At 42.6% G+C, this 23,577-nt stretch overlaps 1 protein-coding gene across 5 annotated transcripts in view; it reads right to left on the minus strand.

Moving 5' to 3' along the window:
- The window catches only part of Tspan12 (tetraspanin 12), a 75,469-nt gene extending 53,099 nt beyond the window's left edge, over window positions 1–22,370 (minus strand). For 2 of the 5 annotated variants that reach the window (XM_008762788.4, XM_063286235.1), the window contains exons 1-4: window positions 21,548–21,688; window positions 20,997–21,132; window positions 2,549–2,631; window positions 1,517–1,652 (exon numbers count right to left, since the gene is read on the minus strand). In XM_008762788.4, the coding sequence (XP_008761010.1) occupies window positions 1,517–1,652; window positions 2,549–2,631; window positions 20,997–21,062 (285 nt within the window). In that variant the 5' untranslated portion in view covers window positions 21,063–21,132; window positions 21,548–21,688. Of the gene's footprint in view, window positions 1–1,516; window positions 1,653–2,548; window positions 2,632–20,996; window positions 21,133–21,547; window positions 21,689–22,047 lie in introns of those variants that run through there. The other 3 variants (XM_008762790.3, XM_017592685.3, NM_001015026.1) reach the window with 2 other exon arrangements.
- Window positions 22,371–23,577: the final 1,207 nt, after the last annotated feature.

The raw sequence follows: 23,577 nt of genomic DNA on the forward strand, positions 1-23,577 counted from the left end.
AGATCATTGCATCGTTGTGGTTTTTAAGGAGGCTGCTGAGATCTTCTTGCCTTCAAAATATATTTGCACAGTATTCAGATTATAGAAGACTTTATAAAGTCGTACACATGAATTCTTTTTTTTTTAAGATTTATTTTATATGTGTTGAGTACACTGCCGCTGTCTTCAGACACACACCAGAAGAGGTCATCGAATCCCATTACAGATGGTTGGGAGCCACCGTGTGGTTGCTGGGAATTGAACTCAGGACCTCTGGAAGAGCAGTCAGTGCTCTTAACCACTGAGCCATCTCTCTAACCCATCCACATGAATTGTTAAATTTCACCAAGTATTTTAAAAGCGTTGTAAGATCTGAATCCCATCTTCCCTTTTCTATGTGCCTACATGTGCAGAAAGATGCTGGGCACATTCTCCATTCTCCTAGTATGGTTTATTTGCTATAGTTTTTTTTTTTAACCTGTTCTCCAACCTTGCAGTTACTCTCCAAGAAACCTATAGATAATTTAATCAAGGTTATTCCTGTGACATTTAAAGCTTCGTTCTGCTCCACACCAAGAGTCTGTTTGAACTGGCATGGACGGGGGCCTGGCAAGCACAGATATGAGCAAGGTGACTGCAGAAAGCCAATCTTTACTCATTCCTCCCATTCAGTGACGTCATGTTGGTAACCTGTAATCAGCAACACGAGGCGTGTGTGCCCTACAGAAATATTCAAAGTGCTAAAAAGTAGGTCTACTTTAGTTCACCAGAAAACTACTCATTTTTAGACCTACTACCAAGAAAGGAACAAAGTGGATGAACTAAGTTTTCTAGGGTCTCACATGGCCACAATTTACATGTTAGCAAGCTCACGGCCTGGTGGCATTGGAAAGCCACCCCTTAGAAATTTTCAGGTAAACTATTTTAATTGACTCATAACTTTAAAAGCTTAGCAGTTTTTGTTCATAAGATAAATTCTAGAAGCTGAAGAAGTAAAATCAATTTAAGAAATAATTTAGCATTACAACTCTTTCAGAGGTCTTGTTTTGTTTTGTTTTGCTTTGCTTTAAAGCAAACAGTAACTAGGATTAAAGAAACCCAGATTCTCTTGTATCCACCAGACCATATATGGCAGCACGGAGATTACAATATACCTTCCATCTCATCTCAGTACCTAAATTTCTAAATAGGGTAGCCCGGTGGGTTGTTTGTTTATAAGAGGAAAGTTTCCATGACAACGTCTCAACTCTAGTCTCGAAGGGAGGAAGCTCTATGCCACTAAAACATTATTCTCAAACGAAAACGTCAAAGCAGAACCAGAGTGACATAATTAAACAGCATATGTATCTCCCTGCTTCATTCTGTGAAGAGAGCAAATATTTGTACCCAAATCATCTCCTAGGGAAAGGAAGTCCCCTTCTTACGAGATGTTGCATAGTGACCACCTTTCAGAGTTGTTGCTATAGTTATGGACTTACAGCAGTGCGTTATCATACGATGCTTTGGATATGATAAAAAGAAGTTATAAAGACTGTACCCATGCAAGAAGCAACAGATTCCTTTTCACGGTCCCACAGTATCCCAGCATTCCCACGATGATAAGGAAACAGCAGACAGCAATCATGACGGGGTGAACCACAGGGAAGTAAGTTAAGATGACCGCCTCTTCTACCCTAGGAGAGGAAAACCACATCAGAAGATAAGTTCAACCTCACCGAAGTGACCAAAACGCTCCCCGGACCCTAGACACTGAACAAACCCAACTGTGAGCATGGATCTCCAAATTGGCATCCTTCAAAAGCTGGTGGCTTTTACAGTCACGTTCAGAAATCGCTGTGCTGGTGTCTGTTGGCCTGCTTTACGTTTGTTTTAGTTTCCTGGCATTTTTATATAAGTGGTGGCATTTCTATCCCAACACATTTTATATCTAAGTTCCAAAGCCCCAGCCTAAGCGAATTCCATGAGGTACCAACTGGGAGGAATTGCCTTCCTCTCTGAGCCTGGAGTCTGCACAGCACTTTTCTTCTCTCGGATAACCAATCATTTTCTAACGTGAAGAAAACAAGAACGCACAGGGGATTTGAGGCATAAACCCGGGGAAGGTAAAGAGAGGACTTTTTTGCTAGGACATGCGTGGTCATCAACCAGAGCCTGGCACAGGGGTGATATGAATTTTAGCCATTCCTCGGTGCTTAAAGGCTCTGTTGTATTTAGGGCTTTACACAACCATTTCTCTTCACTTGATCCTGACCATGACTCAGAGTATATACATCAGAGTGTATTGCATCAGAGATGAGCACAAGCCAGACAACCAGGGTGGTGTTAAGCCCATGAGTGTCCGTGTCCATGTCCCGTTAACTACCGTCCTGCAGGGTTGGTAGAGTTCTCTAATGAGAATGTGGGAGACAGCATGGAAATAGTGGAAAATATGTTGCTGCAGCGCAGGAAAGGGTGTTCTACAGGATGGTGGAGGAGAACCAGCCAATGGACAGCTCAGAGCAAAGATCTTTAAACATGTGCATCTAGAGAGAGCCATCGAAAGAATCCAATAGGCAGTATTAAAGCCTACCTTGTCTCTGCAGTCAAAGTCAAAACGTTATTCAGGTAGTCCCTCATCCAAGCAGAAACTGCCAAGACACTGATGGACATTAACTAAAGAGAAGAAATGGACAAACAAACTTGTTACCAGAGATGTCTGCAGCGTTCACTTCAAGTTCACAAGGTGAAATGGGGGATTTGTTATATAATGTTCATATTTGTTATATAATGTTCAATGTTCTCCTAATAACACATTGGATTTCTATGGAATTTTACTGGCACCATAAACATCTGGCTACTCCATTTAGTGATCATACATAGCCACTAAATAGAGTATCTGTAAACCGGATAAAAACAAGGCACCTCTTAAATTGGTGACTTCAAGGTCAGTCCAGAAATTCCCAAGAACAATTCAATTTGCAAATGTATAAGATGAACCTAAGAAACCCCGTAGGAGAGAGACCTCACCGCCTGGTCAGGTGGGCACTCCTGAGGCTGCAGAGCGGAGGAGACCACCAACACTGCCCACCCCTGCCCACATCCCTGGCCCAAGAGGAAACTGTATAAGGCCTCTGGGTTCCCGTAGGAGAGGGCCCAGGAGCGGCAGGACCCCTGCGCCTGAGACACCGCCGGAACCTGAAGGAAACAGACAGGATAAACAGTTCTCTGCACCCAAATCCCGTGGGAGGGAGAGCTAAACCTTCTGAGAGGCAGACACGCCTGGGAAACCAGAATAGACTGCACTCTGCACACATCCAGACGCCAGAGGAAAACACCAAACGCCATCTGGAACCCTGGTGCACGGAGGTTCCCGGAAAGAGCGGCGCAGATCTTCCAGGTTGCTGTCGCCGCAGAGAGGACTTAGGCAGTACCCCACGAGCAAACTTGAGCCTCGGAACCACAGGGGAGGGCCCAGGAGCAGCAGGACCCCTGCGCCTGTGACACCGCTGGAACCTGAAGGAAACAGACCGGATAAACAGTTCTCTGCACCCAAATCCCGTGGGAGGGAGACCTAAACTTTCAGAGAGGCAGACACGCCTGGGAAACCAGAAGAGACTGCACTCTGCACACACATCTCAGACGCCAGAGGAAAACACCAAATGCCATCTGGAACCCTAGTGCACGGAAGCTCCAGGAAAGGGCGGCGCATATCTTCCTGGTTGCTGCCGCCTCTCCTGGGCAGCACCCCGCGAGCAAACTTGAGCCTCGGGACCACAGGTAAGACCAACTTTTCTGCTGCAAGTGACCTGCCTGGTGAACTCAAGACACAGGCCCACAGGAACAGCTGAAGACCTGTAGAGAGGAAAAACTACAGGTCCGAAAGCAGAACACTCTGTCCCCATAACTGGCTGAAAGAAAACAGGAAAACAGGTCTACAGCACTCCTGACACACAGGCTTATAGGACAGTCTAGCCACTGTCAGAAATAGCAGAACAAAGAAACACTAGAGATAATCTGATGGCGAGAGGCAAGCACAGGAACCCAAGCAACAGAAACCAAGACTACATGGCATCATCGGAGCCCATTTCTCCCACCAAAATAAACATGGAATACCCAAACACACCAGAAAAGCAAGATCTAGTTTCAAAATCATATTTGATCATGATGCTGGAGGACTTCAAGAAAGACATGAAGAACTCCCTTAGAGAATAAGTAGAAGCCTACAGAGAGGAATCACAAAAATGCCTGAAAGAATTCCAGGAAAACATAAATAAACAAGTAGAAAACCATAGAGAGGAGACACAAAAATCCCTGAAAGAATTCCAGGAAAACACGATCAAAGAGTTGAAGGAATTAAAAATGGAAATAGAAGCAATCAAGAAAGAACACATGGAAACAACCCTGGATATAGAAAACCAAAAGAAGAGACAAGGAGCTGTAGATACAAGCTTCACCAACAGAATACAAGAGATGGAAGAGAGAATCTCAGGAGCAGAAGATTCCATAGAAATCATTGACTCAACTGTCAAAGATAATGTAAAGCAGAAAAAGCTACTGGTCCAAAACGTACAGGAAATCCAGGACTCAATGAGAAGATCAAACCTAAGGATAATAGGTATAGAAGAGAGTGAAGACTCCCAGCTCAAAGGACCAGTAAATATCTTCAACAAAATCATAGAAGAAAACTTCCCTAACCTAAAAAAAGAGATACCCATAGGCATACAAGAAGCCTACAGAACTCCAAATAGATTGGACCAGAAAAGAAACACCTCCCGTCACATAATAGTCAAAACACCAAACGCACAAAATAAAGAAAGAATATTAAAAGCAGTAAGGGAAAAAGGTCAAGTAACATATAAAGGCAGACCTATCAGAATCACACCAGACTTTTCGCCAGAAACTATGAAGGGCAGAAGATCCTGGACAAATGTCATACAGACCCTAAGAGAACACAAATGCCAGCCCAGGTTACTGTATCCTACAAAACTCTCAATTAACATAGATGGAGAAACCAAGATATTCCATGACAAAACCAAATTTACACAATATCTTTCTACAAATCCAGCACTACAAAGGATAATAAAGGGTAAAGCCCAACATAAGGAGGCAAGCTATACCCTAGAAGAAGCAAGAAACTAATCGTCTTGGCAACAAAACAAAGAGAAGAAAAGCACACAAACATAACCTCATATCCAAATATGAATATAACAGGAAGCAATAATCACTCTTCCTTAATATCTCTCAACATCAATAGCCTCAACTCCCCAATAAAAAGACATAGATTAACAAACTGGATATGCAATGAGGACCCTGCATTCTGCTGCCTACAGGAAACACACCTCAGAGACAAAGACAGACACTACCTCAGAGTGAAAGGCTGGAAAACAACTTTCCAAGCAAATGGTCAGAAGAAGCAAGCTGGAGTAGCCATTCAAATATCAAATAAAATCAATTTTCAATTAAAAGTCATCAAAAAAGATAAGGAAGGACACTTCATATTCATCAAAGGAAAAATCCACCAAGATGAACTCTCAATCCTAAATATCTATGCCCCGAATACAAGGGCACCTACATACGTAAAAGAAACCTTACTAAAGCTCAAAACACACATTGCACCTCACACAATGATAGTGGGAGATTTCAACACCCCACTCTCATCAATGGACAGATCATGGAAACAGAAATTAAACAGAGACGTAGACAGACTAAGAGAAGTCATGAGCCAAATGGTCTTAATGGATATTTATAGAACATTCTATCCTAAAGCAAAAGGATATACCTTCTTCTCAGCTCCTCATGGTACTTTCTCCAAAATTGACCATATAGTTGGTCAAAAAACGGGCCTCAACAGGTACAGAAAGATAGAAATAATCCCATGCGTGCTATCAGACCACCACGGCCTAAAACTGGTCTTCAATAACAATAAGGGAAGAATGCCCACATATACGTGGAAATTGAACAATGCTCTACTCAATGATAACCTGGTCAAGGAAGAAATAAAGAAAGAAATTAAAGACTTTTTAGAATTTAATGAAAATGAAGGTACAACATACCCAAACTTATGGGACACAATGAAAGCTGTGCTAAGAGGAAAACTCATAGCGCTGTGTGCCTGCAGAAAGAAACAGGAAAGAGCATATGTCAGCAGCTTGACAGCACACCTAAAAGCTCTAGAGCAAAAAGAAGCAAATACACCCAGGAGGAGTAGAAGGCAGGAAATAATCAAACTCAGAGCTGAAATCAACCAAGTAGAAACAAAAAGGACCATAGAAAGAATCAACAGAACCAAAAGTTGGTTCTTTGAGAAAATCAACAAGATAGATAAACCCTTAGCCAGATTAACGAGAGGACCCAGAGAGTGTTTCCAAATTCACAAAATCAGAAATGAAAAGGGAGACATAACTACAGATTCAGAGGAAATTCAAAAAATCATCAGATCTTACTATAAAAGCCTATATTCAACAAAACTTGAAAATCTACAGGAAATGGACAATTTCCTAGACAGATACCAGGTACCGAAGTTAAATCAGGAACAGATAAACCAGTTAAACAACCTCATAACTCCTAAGGAAATAGAAGCAGTCATTAAAGGTCTCCCAACCAAAAAGAGCCCAGGTCCAGACGGGTTTAGTGCAGAATTCTATCAAACCTTCATAGAAGACATCATACCAATATTACCCAAACTATTCCACAAAATTGAAACAGATGGATCACTACTGAATACCTTCTACGAAGCCACAATTACTCTTACACCTAAACCACACAAAGACACAACAAAGAAAGAGAACTTCAGACCAATTTCCCTTATGAATATCGACGCAAAAATACTCAACAAAATTCTGGCAAAACAAATCCAAGAGCATATCAAAACTATCATCCACCATGATCAAGTAGGCTTCATCCCAGGCATGCAGGGATGGATGGTTTAATATACGGAAAACCATCAACGTGATCCCTTATATAAACAAACTGAAAGAACAAAACCACATGATCATTTCATTAGATGCTGAGAAAGCATTTGACAAAATTCAACACCCCTTCATGATAAAAGTCCTGGAAAGAATAGGAATTCAAGGCCCATACCTAAACATAGTAAAAGCCATATACAGCAAACCAGTTGCTAACATTAAACTAAATGGAGAGAATCTTGAAGCAATCCCACTAAAATCAGGGACTAGACAAGGCTGCCCACTCTCTCCCTACTTATTCAATATAGTTCTTGAAGTTCTAGCCAGAGCAATCAGACAACAAAAGGAGGTCAAGGGGATACAGATCGGAAAAGAAGAAGTCAAAATATCACTATTTGCAGATGATATGATAGTTTATTTAAATGATCCCAAAAGTTCCACCAGAGAACTACTAAAGCTGATAAACAACTTCAGCAAAGTGGCTGGGTATAAAATTAACTCAAATAAATCAGTAGCCTTCCTCTACACAAAAGAGAAACAAGCCCAGAAAGAAATTAGGGAAACGACACCCTTCATAAAAGACCGAAATAATATAAAGTACCTCGGTGTGACTTGAACCAAGCAAGTAAAAGATCTGTACAATAAGAACTTCAAGACACTGAAGAAAGAAATTGAAGAAGACCTCAGAAGATGGAAAGATCTCCCATGCTCATGGATTGGCAGGATTAATATAGTAAAAATGGCCATTTTACCAAAAGCGATCTACAGATTCAATGCAATCCCCATCAAAATACCAATCCAATTCTTCAAAGAGTTAGACAGAACAATTTGCAAATTCATCTGGAATAACAAAAAACCCAGGATAGCTAAAGCTATCCTCAACAATAAAAGGACTTCAGGGGGAATCACTATCCCTGAACTCAAGCAGTATTACAGAGCAATAGTGATAAAAACTGCATGGTATTGGTACAGAGACAGACAGATAGACCAATGGAATAGAATTGAAGACCCAGAAATGAACCCACACACCTATGGTCACTTGATTTTTGACAAAGGAGCCAAAACCATCAAATGGAAAAAAGATAGCATTTTCAGCAAATGGTGCTGGTTCAACTGGAGGTCAACATGTAGAAGAATGCAGCTTGATCCATACTTATCACCCTGTACAAAGCTTAAGTCCAAGTGGATCAAGGACCTCCACATCAAACCTGATACACTCAAACTAATAGAAGAAAAACTAGGGAAGCATCTGGAACACATGGGCACTGGAAAAAATTTCCTGAACAAAACACCAATGGCTTATGCTCTAAAATCAAGAATCGACAAATGGGATCTCATAAAACTGCAAAGCTTCTGTAAGGCAAAGGACACGGTGGTTAGGACAAATCGGCAACCAACAGATTGGGAAAAGATCTTTACCAATCCTACAACAGATAGAGGCCTTATATCCAAAATATACAAAGAACTCAAGAAGATAGACCGCAGGGAGACAAATAACCCTATTAAAAAATGGGGTTCAGAGCTAAACAAAGAATTCACAGCTGAGGAATGCCGAATGGCTGAGAAACACCTAAAGAAATGTTCAACATCTTTAGTCATAAGGGAAATGCAAATCAAAACAACCCTGAGATTTCACCTCACACCAGTGAGAATGGCTAAGATCAAAAACTCAGGTGCCAACAAATTCTGGCGAGGATGCGGAGAAAGAGGAACACTCCTCCATTGTTGGTGGGATTGCAGACTGGTACAACCATTCTGGAAATCAGTCTGGAGGTTCCTCAGAAAATTGGACATTGAACTGCCTGAGGATCCAGCTATACCTCTCTTGGGCATATACCCAAAAGATGCCCCAACATATAAAAAAGACACGTGCTCCACTATGTTCATCGCAGCCTTATTTATAATAGCCAGAAGCTGGAAAGAACCCAGATGCCCTTCAACAGAGGAATGGATACAGAAAATGTGGTACATCTACACAATGGAATATTACTCAGCTATCAAAAACAACGAGTTTATGAAATTCGTAGGCAAATGGTTGGAACTGGAAAATATCATCCTGAGTGAGCTAACCCAATCACAGAAAGACATACATGGTATGCACTCACTGATAAGTGGCTATTAGCCCAAATGCTGAATTACCCTAGATGCCTAGAATAAATGAAACTCAAGACAGATGATCAAAATGTGAATGCTTCACTCCTTCTCTAAAAGGGGAACAAGTATACCCTTGGCAGGGAAGAGAGAGGCAAAGATTAAAACAGAGACTGAAGGAACACCCATTCAGAGCCTGCCCCACATGTGGCCCATACATATACAGCCACCCAATTAGACAAGATGGATGAAGCAAAGAAGTGCAGACCGACAGGAGCCGGATGTAGATCTCTCCTGAGGGACACAGCCAGAATACAGCAAATACAGAGGCGAATGCCAGCAGCAAACCACTGAACTGAGAATAGGACCCCTGTTGAAGGAATCAGAGAAAGAACTGGAAGATCTTGAAGGGGCTCAAGACCCCATATGTACAACAATGCCAAGCAACCAGAGCTTCCAGGGACTAAGCCACTACCTAAAGACTATACATGGACTGACCCTGGACTCTGACCTCATAGGTAGCAATGAATATCCTAGTAAGAGCACCAGTGGAAGGGGAAGCCCTGGGTCCTGCTAAGACTGAACCCCCAGTGAACTAGACTGTTGGGGGGAGGGCGGCAATGGGGGGAGGGTTGGGAGGGGAACACCCATAAGGAAGAGGAGGGGGAGGGGGATGTTTGCCCGGAAACCAAAGAATTATTATTAAGTATTAAATAAATTTAAAAAAAATGAGATGCATCTTGACAAAGATTCAAGATGTATGTATATATGCATCCACAAAAAAAAAAAATGAACCTAAAACTATCATCTGTAGGAGGAATAAGACAATTAAATGTGACAACTGAACAATTACATCAAAAGGATCAGGGGACCCACCAAAAAAGCTCCTACTGACTAAAATTCAAACAAAGTGAGCATTAGAATAATAGCAATTTCAATGACTATAGTGGTTTGAAACATCAATGTGTTCCAAAGTTAGTGATGATCATTATAGCAAGATGGACAGTCAGATCCTTATTCAGAAACTGACATGAACCTCTTATTTGTCTTTATTCTATTTTCCCTATACGAAGTAAAGGCAGAACCAAAGACCGAGTGAGATCTTGAAAGGCAGAATTCCTAGTCAGGCCTCCGCTGTGATGGGGTGCTGGAACACCCTCAACATCTCCTGAAGCACTGAAGCTACACGGGAAATTCTTCAGACAGCATTAGCAGATCAACATCTCCTGAAGCACTGAAGCTACACGGGAAATTCTTCAGACAGCATTAGCAGATCAACATCTCCTGAAGCACTGAAGCTACACGGGAAATTCTTCAGACAGCATTAGCAGATCGCAGATTCTCAGTCTTGTCTGTCCATGGGAGTCGCCTAGGACTCAAACGTAGTCTGAGCCCACAATAGAACATCTCTTGGAGTAACAACAAAGCATCATGGGTGTCAGTCCCGCCAATGTTCCCAATCCCTTGGCAGGGCTGAGGACCACTGCAGCAGCAAGGAGTGTGTCAAACGGAAAGATCAGACTGCAGGTCCCAGACCGAAGCACCCGTCCAGCTCAATAACAGAGGCAATCAGACTCTGCAGGTCTCACGGTCTGAGCAGTCAACAGTACCCAAAAATATATAAAGTGTTTTTACCAGTCAAACTCGAACTTGATTAAATGTCCAACTGCATTGGTTTATGGGAATGAAATACAAGGTATAGCTTTAACTAACACTTCTGGGATCCACTAAATAAAATGGAGAGTATGGGATTATTTCACAAGCCTGTTTCTTAGAGTTAAAAAAAAAGTGGATACTGAAATAAAAATTTTAAAAAAGAAAGGAAATGGTTGGAGAGATGGCTCAGTGATTAAGAGCACTGACTGCTCTTCCAGAGGTCCTGAGTTCGAATCCCAGCAACCACATGGTGGCTCACAACCATCTGTAATGAGATCTGATGCCCTCTTCTGGTGTGTCTGAAGACAGCTACCGTGTATTCATATAAATAAAAATAATATTTTTTTAAAAAAAAGGAAAGGAAATGCTGTTGAAGATTAAAAGGAATTCAAGAGATTGCCCAACGTAATATAATGGTCTGCTTTGAAACCTGATTCAAGCAAATCAATTGCAATAAATAGATAGATAGGTAGATAGATAGATAGATAGATAGATAGATAGATAGATATTTGCAGACAACCAGAGAAATTTTAACATCGATTAGATGTTTTAAAACAGTAAGAACTCAACTATTATTTTAGGCCTGAATACAATATCACTTTATTTTTACCTTCTAGAGACCTGTGGTGAATTGTGGGTGACCTTGGGCGGCAGCCATGAGGCAGTGATAAATCACGATGCCCTGAGCTGGGTGAAGCTGGGTATGCTGGTGAGTACTGACATGAGCCGTGAGGAGACAGGGGTTAATCGCAGCCCTCTCAAGTTGAAATATGTTTTAAGAGTCTCGTAACTCAAAAGTTTAAGGAAAACTAAAACACCTAAACCATGTTAATAATGATTCTGCCTGGGAAACGTTTCTATTAAAAAGAAAAAGAAAAAAGAGGAGGGTGGAGTTGACTCCAGAATCCTGAAGACTTCCCTATTTTAGCTGAAATCTTTTCAAAACGTGTCTTTGTTTTCTTAAACAGTATCGCTCTCACGGGATTCCACTTCTCCTGACTTTTAACATTTCTGGCAGTTTGATGAACATCAGTGACTTCGACTTTAATGCTGAGGAGGTGGTTATCTGAGTTGGGCACGAGTCTGAGCTGATGCAGACACTGACTGTAAAACAGGCTCTCTGGATAAAGCCTCCAAGGCGGCTCGTGTGCTCCCATCCACGAAGAAGGTCTCTCTGCTGGGAGGCAGGTAAGTGAATTCACCAGCCCATGCCTCCTTTGCAAAGGCGTCCCACAGGTTTCATCAACAATCTCCATGGCTCTATGTTGGTATTTACCTTCTAAATGTCACAGGGATAGACTAGATCGTCATTTTAAGTTATTTAAATCACCCGTTACTGTTCTACTTAGCAACTGTTCTACTTAGCAATGAATGATCTCGCTATCTCCACCTTTGAGGTTCCTTCGTTTTTCTTTTTAATCATGTTGAGCATTTCCTGCAATGGATTTTGTTCGTAGCCACCTCTTCCTCTCACCCCTCCAACTTATCTTTGTGTTTCTTAGCCCATTTCAGCCCTGAGTCTTCATTGAGTATAACCGATTTACAGTGGTTGTCACTAGACATGGTTCTTCCCCTCATGGCAAAGAAAGAAAAAAGGAAAAAAAGAAAAAAATGCATTTCTTTTGAACTCTATGCTTCAAGGCATTTATTAAATGGCAGGATGAACAAAGTCTTGGCTAGTAAGTCAGTATTACTTTCCAAGCATATACATTGATCATGGCACTATGTACCAAAGACACAAATGAGAAGGAGCTGACACAATCTCCATGACACAGTTCTCCAAGGGAAGAGGACATACACTGTCATCATCAGAAGTGAGAATGTGCAAGTGCAGACTGTATTATTTCCCAACCAATATTTCCTCTTCTCTCATCGCCCTCCTAGAGGTAATAGCCTGAGGAGGTCACACAGAAAAGAAATAGTGCACAACGCTTTCAACGCCTCCTTTTGGACTGTCTGACCTAGCCCACAGGGTCAAAGGGACTTCTCTAAGGCAGCAGAGATCTGAAGAGCAATGTCAAGTTAATTAGGAAGGGAAAGGATAAAAAGGATTTTCCAACCCAAAGGAAAAGCAGAGGTTCTAGAGTAAACGATAACATGACATGTCCAGGAGAGGGGAATGGCTCCTGGGAATGCACAGTCAGACAAGGAAGCTTGTCTTCGAAGCTACCTGAGATGCATGTCCTTGACCATATGGAAGCCATGGAAAGCCACTGAACTCTGAACTCCAACTAGGAACCCCAGTTCTGCACCTTTTCAGCCCCTAACTTTTGGAATGACATTTAGTTTTTCCTCAGTCTCAGTTGTTTTTCTTTTCACCTTTAATCCATCATAAAAAAATTCTACTTTATAGAAGGTCCTTATGATGAAGTATACCCAAATATATTACCTGTTATTAGCGTGCATTACTTTTAACCCAAGAGTTTCTCTTAATGCCTCTCAGTGTAAACTGTTCCTAAATCAGTTCAGAAATGGGATTATCTGATAGGGGAGCGAACACTGCACAGAACTACAGGCCGGCCTTTCTCAATCTTAGCATGTCTAAAACGGATCCCAGCCCCACTTTTCTCCAAGCCTTTTGTCCCCCTCACAGTGTTTACAAGCCTAGTGAATGGAGTAATGAACCCTTCCATCACTTCGACTGGCAGCTTGGCAGACAGCCTGAACCTCTCCCTCTTTTTCACTGGACATTTAATTAGTTTTAAATCCTTTGCCTGGTTCCTGAGAGGGGCATCTGGCAGATCCCTCCCCATTTCCTGCTGCTTCAGGCTAGTTCAAGGCCCATCTTCTCTTGTCAGGATGTAGCAATCGTCTTCACAAGACGTCTTTCAAGCTCATAGACTCCACCTCCACCTTGCAGAGTCAAGCATGCTTTAGCATGTAGCTGTCCTTGTGTTATTTCCCAACCGATATTTCCTTTTCCCTAGCCCGAGGAGGTCACACAAAACCCTCTTACTCATTCTTTAACCTAGCCCTTCAATCCTGTTTGCTGCCAGCTCCTTCCCGTAGTTTAACAATGATGGAAGTCCTTGAAAAGGTCACCATTCACAATTCCCAAGTTCCCATTTCTGCTTCTGCCGTTGCCTCTGCTGAAACAGCACCCTTCCCAGGCTGTCCCGTCCTTAGGAGCAAGTAACCTCCACTTCTCCTTGGACAGCAGCCCAAACATCAGTGGAAAGATTGTCTCCAGGCTCCCTTCTTACCCACAGGACTTGTGAATGCTCTCTGCACAGCCCTTGGGGAGCTTCCACCTCATTTCCTGTTTGATTCTACCCATTAAAAGAATGCTCAAGTCAGCAGTAGGGCCTAATACCAGTTAGGTGAGTGAGTGAGAAAAGAAGTCAACTGACTGGAAATGTTTTCTACTCTCCATGCAAGCTGAGATCTTTAGCAAAATCAGATGCTGTAACTGGAACTAAACTTCACCTTGCTGGGAATGTTCTGTTAGAGGAGCTGGTCAATATAGGAATGCTTGAAACTATAAACTTGGCATTCTCCCCCATCTCACTGTGTTCTCCTCAAACATGAATCAAAGTAAATATCAACCCAATGCCTTCTACCATGGAAAGCAAGCACCTTTGAAAAAGAATGGCTTAAATGCTTGGAAACAATGTCATCCTCAAAGAGCAGCTTTACACTGAGTTTAAGATCCTGAAAACAGGCGGCATAAACAGAACCAGGCTACACTGAGGGACTAAACCAAAGGGAGACTGAATCACTCCACTAAACCTTCCTGATATTATGTAGCCTAGGAGCATAACTTACAGGAAAAACTTAAGGCTCTGAACTAAATCATGGTCTATGAAGTATCCAAGTTAGTTTTTAGTTTGTTTTAAACTTGTATTTCCTATTTTTGACCAAAGTATATGCCATATTCTAATTTATGAATTTAGTACATATGGACCGAATTGGGGACATAACTATTCACCTGATATTCATGACCCCCAGCACTATCATAGACTATCTAAATATCAAGAAAATATGTAGAAAGGAGAACATGTATTACTTTGTAGATATGCACTTGGTATCTGCTACAACTTACCTTGTGAAGTGCTTAGAAAAATTGCTACCTCTCGAAAAATAATTAAAAATATGAAATGTGTTCTATTGCGACCATGGTTTAGTTTCTCCTGAATCTAATTATGAGGGTTGGGTTGTTACATCAAGTTGTTTTGCAAATCTGAACTCTGTGTGTGTGTGTGTGTGTGTGTGTGTGTGTCCACATCTTCAAAGCTGTGTTATGAAGCACACACCTATAGTTTGCACAAACTAAGTCTTTGCCAAAAGCAAAGCTTTTAAATCCTTCAATTGTTTGCATAAATCAGTCTCAGAACATGCCAGTGGCTCGGATTCTCTTCAAGAATGAAAGACATCTAACACTACCTTCCCAAACTTTCCCATGTGTGTCAGGTCTGTTAGCAAGGATGTCAGTGAGGTCCAGATCACACTTATACTTCTGTCCCCACAAAGAGAACTCCAACAGAGAAGAGAGGTTTTCGCGAGCGCCTCTACTCGTCTTGAAGACACTGAGACTGAAGTAAGAGATCTATTTCTCTAAAAGCCGACTTTTTACTTAGTTAAATGTAAAATAAATTCTTACTGGTGTGGAGGGCAAAGCTACACGTTCCTGCGACATTTCTGCCGCCACCCTGCATGCCTTCCCATGAGTAGATGGCAGAGATGGAAAATAAACACACAGCACTATTGGCCAAAGTCTTCAAACAATAGACAATGGTAACAATGGCCAGAACAGGTTGAGAAATTACCAAGAGGCATATTTTAAGCACAGACTCTTTTTTCATTAGAAGCGGTTTAATCGACAGCACCCAGAATAACAATTTAGAATGAGAGTTTTCCTATATCATCATCTTTCCCTACATACCATGACTCTGCTTCCCTGGGCTGGAGAGACTCGCTTTTTCAGTCTCTCATGTTCTGACATGATTAGTGGAGACTTCTTCATTCTCAAAGTCACGCTGAGCAAGTACAGTCATGAAAGAAGGGTGGAATGCCTTGTTCAGTACTACTGCCTGAGTCAGCTGCAGTCAACTCTACCGTCCTACTGCCCTAGCTTGGGGTTAGTCATTGAATGAAGTAGGTAGGATGATCAAGGGACCCAATGTTCCTATCTCCGGTAGGAACAGATGAAATTCAGAATCTACCATCTAGTCCACAAAAGCCTTCTGTGAGGTACCCAGTGACTTACGCCTGTGACTGCTAAAACATGATGCGTTTTAAAAAGGCTAATTTTGCCTTGATTATTTTTTTTTGTAATGGAATTTTATTTTCAAGAGAACTCAAAATAAATCAGAGGGCTTTTCACCACAACTTAGAAAGAGTCAAAAAAAGAAAAAAAAAAACACTCAAATGCTACTCATAGTTTAAAGTTGAAAATAGCAATTTTAAGAACTATTTTAATATGACAAAATAACTTTTGAAGGTATGTATGGTAGGAAACCATCTCACTACAGATACTGATGGCCAAAGAGAAGGAAAATTCCTTCCATTCCTACTGTTGCTTCGTCTATCCCCAGCCCATTCCTAAATCACGAGCGAGATGTTCTGTTCACCTGTGGGCTTTCTGGGCCTCTTTTCACGTTTAATTAGGGAAACCCTCTCTTAGTAACCTTTAAAATGGTAGGCCAGCACCAATGACACTCATTGCTAGGTGAGAGCACTTTCAAACACTACAAAAAGGGTTTCCTGCTTTTAGGAAATTATAAATACATATTTTATGATATATATGAACTTTTTGCCATGTTTACAAACTTTCAAAATAATCATACCCGCTCCTCTTTATAGTAACAGGCACATATCACTTAAGAATAGCACTCCTATCAGAGAGTTGCAGACGTCTCTTTTAAAAGAGAAGAAATCCTTCAGCTCTTCAAGTAACATAACACATCATTTCGAAAGAGGAGGGATGCGAGGCTTCAGATAAAGAGAATTGGCACCCTTCTGCCATCTTGGGCAGCGAGGAGCATCATCTTAAGGAAAAGGCTTCTCAGCAGCAAAGATCCAGCATCACCCGGCATGTGCTGCTCCACACACAACAACACAGCAGTCAGGAAGCACTAGAAGCGGGAATCTATGGCTTGTCTCCTTGCAACTGCAGCCGGGTCAAGCATCTTCGTAATGTAGAAGACGCTCAACAGGTGCCGTGTCAGAGTCACAGGAATAAAGAGAACACAGAGCGCTGGGGTCTGAGAACCTGTTGCTTGTTTCCTCCTAGACACACGAACACCTCATACTTACAAAACTTAAAGACCCAAGTTCTACTCTTTTCCTTAAAGAGTTTTCAATTTCAAGGATAGCAAAACACAAAGTACACGGGCTGTCTATGTTTTCCCAATTAGAATACATTGTTCTCTTCTGGGGGCTTGGTTGGGGGGACCTCACTGGGATGGAAAAGGGAATTGAGTGCCAATACAATACTTAAAAGGTATTAAAATATACACATTCATATATGTGATTAAAATGTGAAAAGTAGAAAGTCCTACTTTCAACCTCTATGGGTAACAAAGGAAGGTGTGTTCACTTAAAAGTGAGAGAGAGAGAGAGAGAGAGAGAGAGAGAGAGAGAGAGAGAGAGAGAGAGGATCCCCTGTCCAAGATCAGAATGTGAAGTCTGATTTAGAAAATATCAATGCAGAGTCCATATTTGTCTGCTTTACTTATAATTCCAATAAGAAGTTGGCACTTGTTCCTGCTGGTACTGAAAGGGAACGGCTCAAACAAATTATATGACAGACACTCCATTAACATGTTGAGAGCTAAGGATGTAACTCAGTGGCCCAGGACTTCCTGGCATGTCCAAGACACTCAGTTCCGTTCCAGCACACATACGTGTGCGCATGGCTGAGCGCACACATGGGAAAGCTGAGGAGGCTGACGTTTAGCGGCATGCTTAGGTAACTCTCGTGCACTCTGGACTGAGAGGCCAGCTCTAGAGGGCTTGGAATGAGCAGGTGGACAGGGAGTCCTCCCTGCTGAGGATGCTTACTCTCGACATCACGGCAATACATTCAGCGCGGGTCCTGACAGTATCACTTTTCTACATATGGATAAATAAACAAAACTGGGCTTGGACTTCCTGCTCTGATGCGTCTCAGCAGAACTCATCTGAGCACTGCTTTCTTTATCTAAAAAAAGTGGGGGAGGGATGAGAAAGAAAGCTCTTTTACCAGGCTGTGATGAGAGCTAGAGATGACTAGATGCCTAGGAGCAGGCCCAGCAAGGGGCTGAAAGCTGTTCTGAGCTGAAAGGATTTTGCTTTCTCTCTGAAGATATTTGCCAGGTTTTCCAAAGTTAGAATCCTCACTTTATAAGATTTTATCAACTGCTCCAGTAACGGAGCAGTTGTTGTTGTTTATTTGCTATTTGCTTTTCTTTCTGAAACAAAGTTTCATTTTGTATCCAAGAGCTGGCCTAGACCTCATTACCAAAGCGCTGGCGTTGAATTCACAGCAATTCTCCTGCATCAGCCTTTCCACAATAAAGATCAAAACATGGGCCACCTTGCCTGGCCCCATGAATATTTTTAACTGAATGAACATTTAAAAATCTTAGGGCTGGCAATACCTATCAGTCCAAAAAGAGGTTGCCTAATATCTGTGTTCAATATCTTGAATCCACATACCATACAGGTGGAGAAAGGGTATTGACTGCACAAAGTCATCTTGTAATGTCCACCCACAGGCATATAGCACTGGCAGACTTACATATGCATCACGCATGCACGCGCACACACACACACACACACACCTTGCTCGTGCATGCCGGGGGGGAAAACACATTTTTAAAAAGGTTAAAGTCTATATGGAAAAAGAAACCATAACCACGATAAAAAAAAAAGTCGGAGCAATAAAAGGACGTATACTCATCTACCAGAAAAAAACACCTATAAAAATGTGTTTCACTATTTTGCAACAATGGATAAAATCAATAAGCTAGAAGGCAAACCTCCATAAGAACAAAGTGGGCAAAGAATATAAAGCACAAAAGGAAATGCATCAAAAATATGTGTAAATGTATAAAAGCAGGTGGTGTTCTTACTGCTATTGAGAGATGCAAAAGAAAAGAGAAATAATAACATAAGACTAAATCTTCAGACTGGCCAAAATTGAAAAACACTTCCAGCACAGTAAAAAAAAAAAGATGCTCTCAGACAAACGATAGTGGGCATTGATGTCTTTATTTTTAAGCCATAGAATGCTCAAACGAAGTTACTGGATCAACCGCAGTACTTGATCTAATCAAGGCAGTAGTAGTCACCACTCCTACTGCCAGGAATAGCAGCAATCCACTTCCTGTTTGCCTCCTGGAGGAGATTATCAGGATTGCGGTTACTGCACTGGCCACAGGGCTTCTAAACCTTGTTGCCAGTGTTCCCAACACCTCTGAAAATACCTATGTTAAAGACTAGACAACCTAAGCACTAAATTTACCCGGCAAATACATACTAACCACATATGAGCTACTTTGTGCTTTACTATTTTATTGATGTGGAATGGCTGTTGGGTTTCTGCTGTCCACACATACATTTTGGTACAAGCCATATATAAGCGATGCATATGAATGTGACTAGACACGTGAGGACAGTGATGGGGACATGTTACCTCTGTCAAAAGCAAATTAAAACAGAGGAAGCATTCTGGATTGCTACAAATGAGATACTGGGGAAGGGGAGAGGAGAGCCAGAGACAGAGGGTGTAGAGATCTAGATAAACCCACAAATCAGAACATACCATCGAGGTCAGACAGTTGAGGAACAGAGTAACAATAAAAGAGTAACATTTTGCAATCCCTGGTAGCATGAAGAGGTCTGCAAATGTTTAAGAGAGTTTTTTTTTAAGCAAATTTTATTATTCGCAAGAGCGATGCTTTTGCAAAATGATTTGAATTTCCCCCAGTGTTTGACTTTTTTTTTAATTGAATAACAGAAGATCTTATTGATGGGGAGGTTCAGAAGTTTGTAAAGTCTGTGTTAGAGGCGTCATCTAGGTGCAAGAGTGCTGAGTTCTGTCTCTGGCCCAACCACCATTGGAATGGCTGGCCTTTGCCACCCCATTTAACTTGCTCTCAATTTCCTGACTTACAAAGAAAGGAAGTTCAACAAGGCCTTCCATAAAGATCCCTTTAGTGTGAAAGTGTAACAAACCCATCACTAAGAAGAATAATGTAGGTGAGTGAAAATTTAGCAGTAGGAGTAATAACTATATATTTTAGAAGAAACAGAGCTCAAAGTCTCAGTACCTGATAGCTAAGTAGGTAATCTAATGATCAACTTTCAAATGTGCCCTTTAAGAATTAAAAGGCACAGCAAAATCAATTAGTGATTTTCTATTTGCAAATGATGAGTGTAATTGACTTTTAAAAGCTGTCCTTTTGGATAGTGCTTAAATGACTTATTAAAGACTTAATTTGTCATCTTAGAATGCTGTCAATCCAAAAGGAGCGATTTAACAAAAATATCCTCCTCTAGAGACCAGCCATAATAGCTGTCAGGAAGTAAGGGGGCTAGCCAATGCCAGACAGACAGAAATAAATACACTGCACACTAAAATTTCCAGCAGGAAACATTGGATATAAATTATTAAAGGAACACAAAAATGGCAGAAGGGAACTTGCTTAAGTATGACAACCTTCTGATAACATTCAGAGTTTTAATGCCCATATGTTCATAAGCATTATAAATAATACAATGCTAACACTTCATGAAAACTTGGATAGAAAACACCGAAAGTCACTAACTCATACATCGTAATTTCCATGGACTTTTAAATTGTATGTATTCCGTTTCCTTAAATGGATGTGGTTTTTTTTTTTCCAAAAGCATATATAAAATTCCCCAACCATTCCCAGCTTAGAAATAGTTATATGAAAACCACCTTTTAGACTAGGTGGAATTCCCTTTAAAAAACCTATCCAGACTCTTAGTAAGATATCTAGGTGTGACTTCTTCCAGTGATATATTAAGAGCAGTTGCCCCAACCAATTTTTATCGGTGACATAAAGAAAAAATGTAAGGCTTGCACAGCTATCTGAAATTCCTGCAAACTAGCGGTTCCTGAGTAGTGTGTCATAATTCTCTTATCTGCCAGTACAAGCGCGTGTACTCATTTATATATCCTTGGATTAGTTTCTAGTTACTGGCACTTGTATACAGGAACGATGCTTTTATTTTTCTCCTAATTACAGATGGAACTTGAGCTAGATCAAAGGTATTCTAATAAGGTCATTTTTTACTTCTCTAAAAAAGAGAGGATGTGATCTCACGTCATTAATTAATGCTGAGGCATGCCCTTTGGCGCTTTATCTGGTAGTTGAGAAAACCGGGTCCAGCCATCCCCACCTGCTGGGTTAGTAGAACTGTTAGACTTACCCAGAAGAGCAGGTTGAGGGCGTAGAGCAAGCAGCGCAAACACTTCACGGAATCTTCTCTGGCCATTGTGAGTCTTGGGAGGGAGAAGCCCCATCCTCTCACCACATTCTACTGGTCCAAGCAGAGCAGCAGCGATCTGCAGGGGCAGTCACAGCAGAGAACTAGCTTCGCAGCAAGTGAGCCTCTCCGCCAGCCTTCAGCTGGGTCCCCAGGATCCCCAAGCCTGGTTTATTCCAGACGTCCTCTCACCAAAACTCATTTGTTAGAGTCTTAAAGGAAACAAAACTCCCAAAAGTTCTCACTTGGCATCGGATAATACCTACTGCCAAGAGAAAAGGTTGCCTCTCTAGATGAATGAAGACGTACACTAAACTAGTTTTCCCTGGGTGACCTGTGGCATGGCCCTTGAAAGTTTCTTTGCTGTCTCCCCGGGGGACAGTTTTGTGTCTCTGGAGATGCCACAGGCTCCTTTGCTACCCCCACCCTCAAGAGGACACACACACACACACACACACACACACACACACACACACACACACACACACACACACCTGGACCTCCCGTGTGTGTTCTTCTCTCTCTGGGCGACTCCTGGGCCCTACCTCCGCGCTCCCACCTCACCACCCGGGCGCACAGCTCGGGTGTGAACTCGGGGAGCCACTGGGGGCGCAGCGCAGAGCTGGGATCCTGCCGGGTGACTAGGGTTTCTTTGGAAGAACGTGAGAAATGCAGTTTGCCGTCCGGGAATAATGGATGAGCCTGGGGCGGGGTGGCGGGGAGCGGGCATTGGGGAGTCAGGGCGGGTGCTGCTGTACCCAAGCCGGACCGGTCTTCATTCACTACCACCACCACCTCGGGCGCGCAACCTCGGGGCCCCGCGGGCCTCCGCGACACTGGGGTCCCCGCCGCCCGCAGAGCACAAAGCCTGCGCGGTCCGGCAAAGTCACCGCGGCCGCGCGCCCCGGGCAGGTCGCACCGCGCTGGGTAGAAGCCGCTCCGGCTGGCGGCAGGGACCGTGGGTAGGAGAGATGCGGGACCTGTGGCCACTCACCGTTCGAGCTGCGCTCCTGCGGGGGGACACTCGGGGACACAAGGCAGACACTCATCCGGGGAGAGACGCTCCTCGCGGAGAGCCAAAGGGCTGCATTGGCTCCAACAGCAGACGCTTGCTCGCCTTCCTCTCCCCAGCCGTCGCCGTCGCTGACTCCTGGGAAAAAGAAAAGGGAAGAAAAAAAAAAAAAAAATCCTGGGCAGCAGTCGCTGGAAAGTCTCTGCTAAGCCACCTCCCAACGCCGCTGTCCCTCCCAAGTCCTCGCCAAGTCCGGACAAGGCAGCAGCGGCAGCAGCCAGGGCCAGCTGCACAAACTCTCAGCGCATGCTCGGCCGCTGGCTGCCGGGTTGGGTCCTAGTGGGTGTTTCTTGTCCCTCTCACCCAGAGTGACACCCCAGGGACATTCTTCACCTCTACAAGATAGAATGCTGGAGAGATTAAAAACCTGAAAAACTGGGAAGAGTCCTCGCAGCAAAGCCTTTTAAAATGGTGGCGTCGCGGGAACGGAGGGTGGGTTATAAGGAAGCAGGCTTTTATTATATGAAAATATTTGTGTTTGAGAAGGGGGGTCACGGGGGGAACCCAATCCAATTCCTGCAATGAGAGACTAGTTTTCAGAACCTTTATGGAGCCGCCTCCTGTGACTTGTCGTTAACGTGCTGCCCTGTGAACCTTATTGATTTGTTGTACTCCCCCCCCCATCCAAAGTACGTAAATAAATATATAAAACAACATTTCTTTCCCAGTCTGATCTACTAACATTTGCCAAACCATCAATGTATCCCTCTACAGATTCAGCATCCAGATGGGGAAAAGACCAGGTAATTCTTTCACAAGTAATCCAAAGTTTTCAAACTTTTTCCTGATGTGGTTGTCTTGACAATGTTCAAAGTGGTGATTTAATCTGGAAATGGACACAGGGTAGTGAGTCTTTGTAAAGCCGCCTTGGTTTTTTTTTTTTTTTAAACTAGAGATTTGGGGGGGGGGGGGTATCACAATAACCACAAAGCATATCTCCAAACCTGTCTTCTATTTCAGAAGTAAGACACTTTCACACTTAAACATTAAAATTGCCGGCTCATGTTTCTCCCATAAAAGATTGGGTTTTAGACCCTCACAATAGTCTATGCTACATGGCTTGTTCTCTCGCCAAATAGCAAATAAAACCTCACCAACGAATGTTGAGTTACCTGAGATCCAAGCAACATCTTTGAGAAAAACTAATAACCGGAGTCCTGGGGGCAAGTTACAGCTGTGGTCTGTGTCCATCATCACCTGTCTACTGTGTGGCCAAAGTGACAAGGAGACAGGGTCTAAATGGGTTGGTACTGAGGTCAAGACCATGAGAGACAATGCGGATGCCCAGAGCCAAGGTATTAACATTCTTCCTAAGCACATCACTAAGACAAGTTCTAAAAGGCAAACAAGGACGGGCATCCACACAAGTTGCCAAGGAAACCGTCCAGTCATCCATCAGATAACTCCCACTTCCGGATCAAGAGTGGCTTCTGAAATTGTGGGAGGAGCTAA

This window comes from Rattus norvegicus, chromosome 4 (genome assembly GCF_036323735.1).
Source record: "Rattus norvegicus strain BN/NHsdMcwi chromosome 4, GRCr8, whole genome shotgun sequence".
Classification (NCBI taxonomy): Eukaryota; Metazoa; Chordata; class Mammalia; order Rodentia; family Muridae; genus Rattus; species Rattus norvegicus.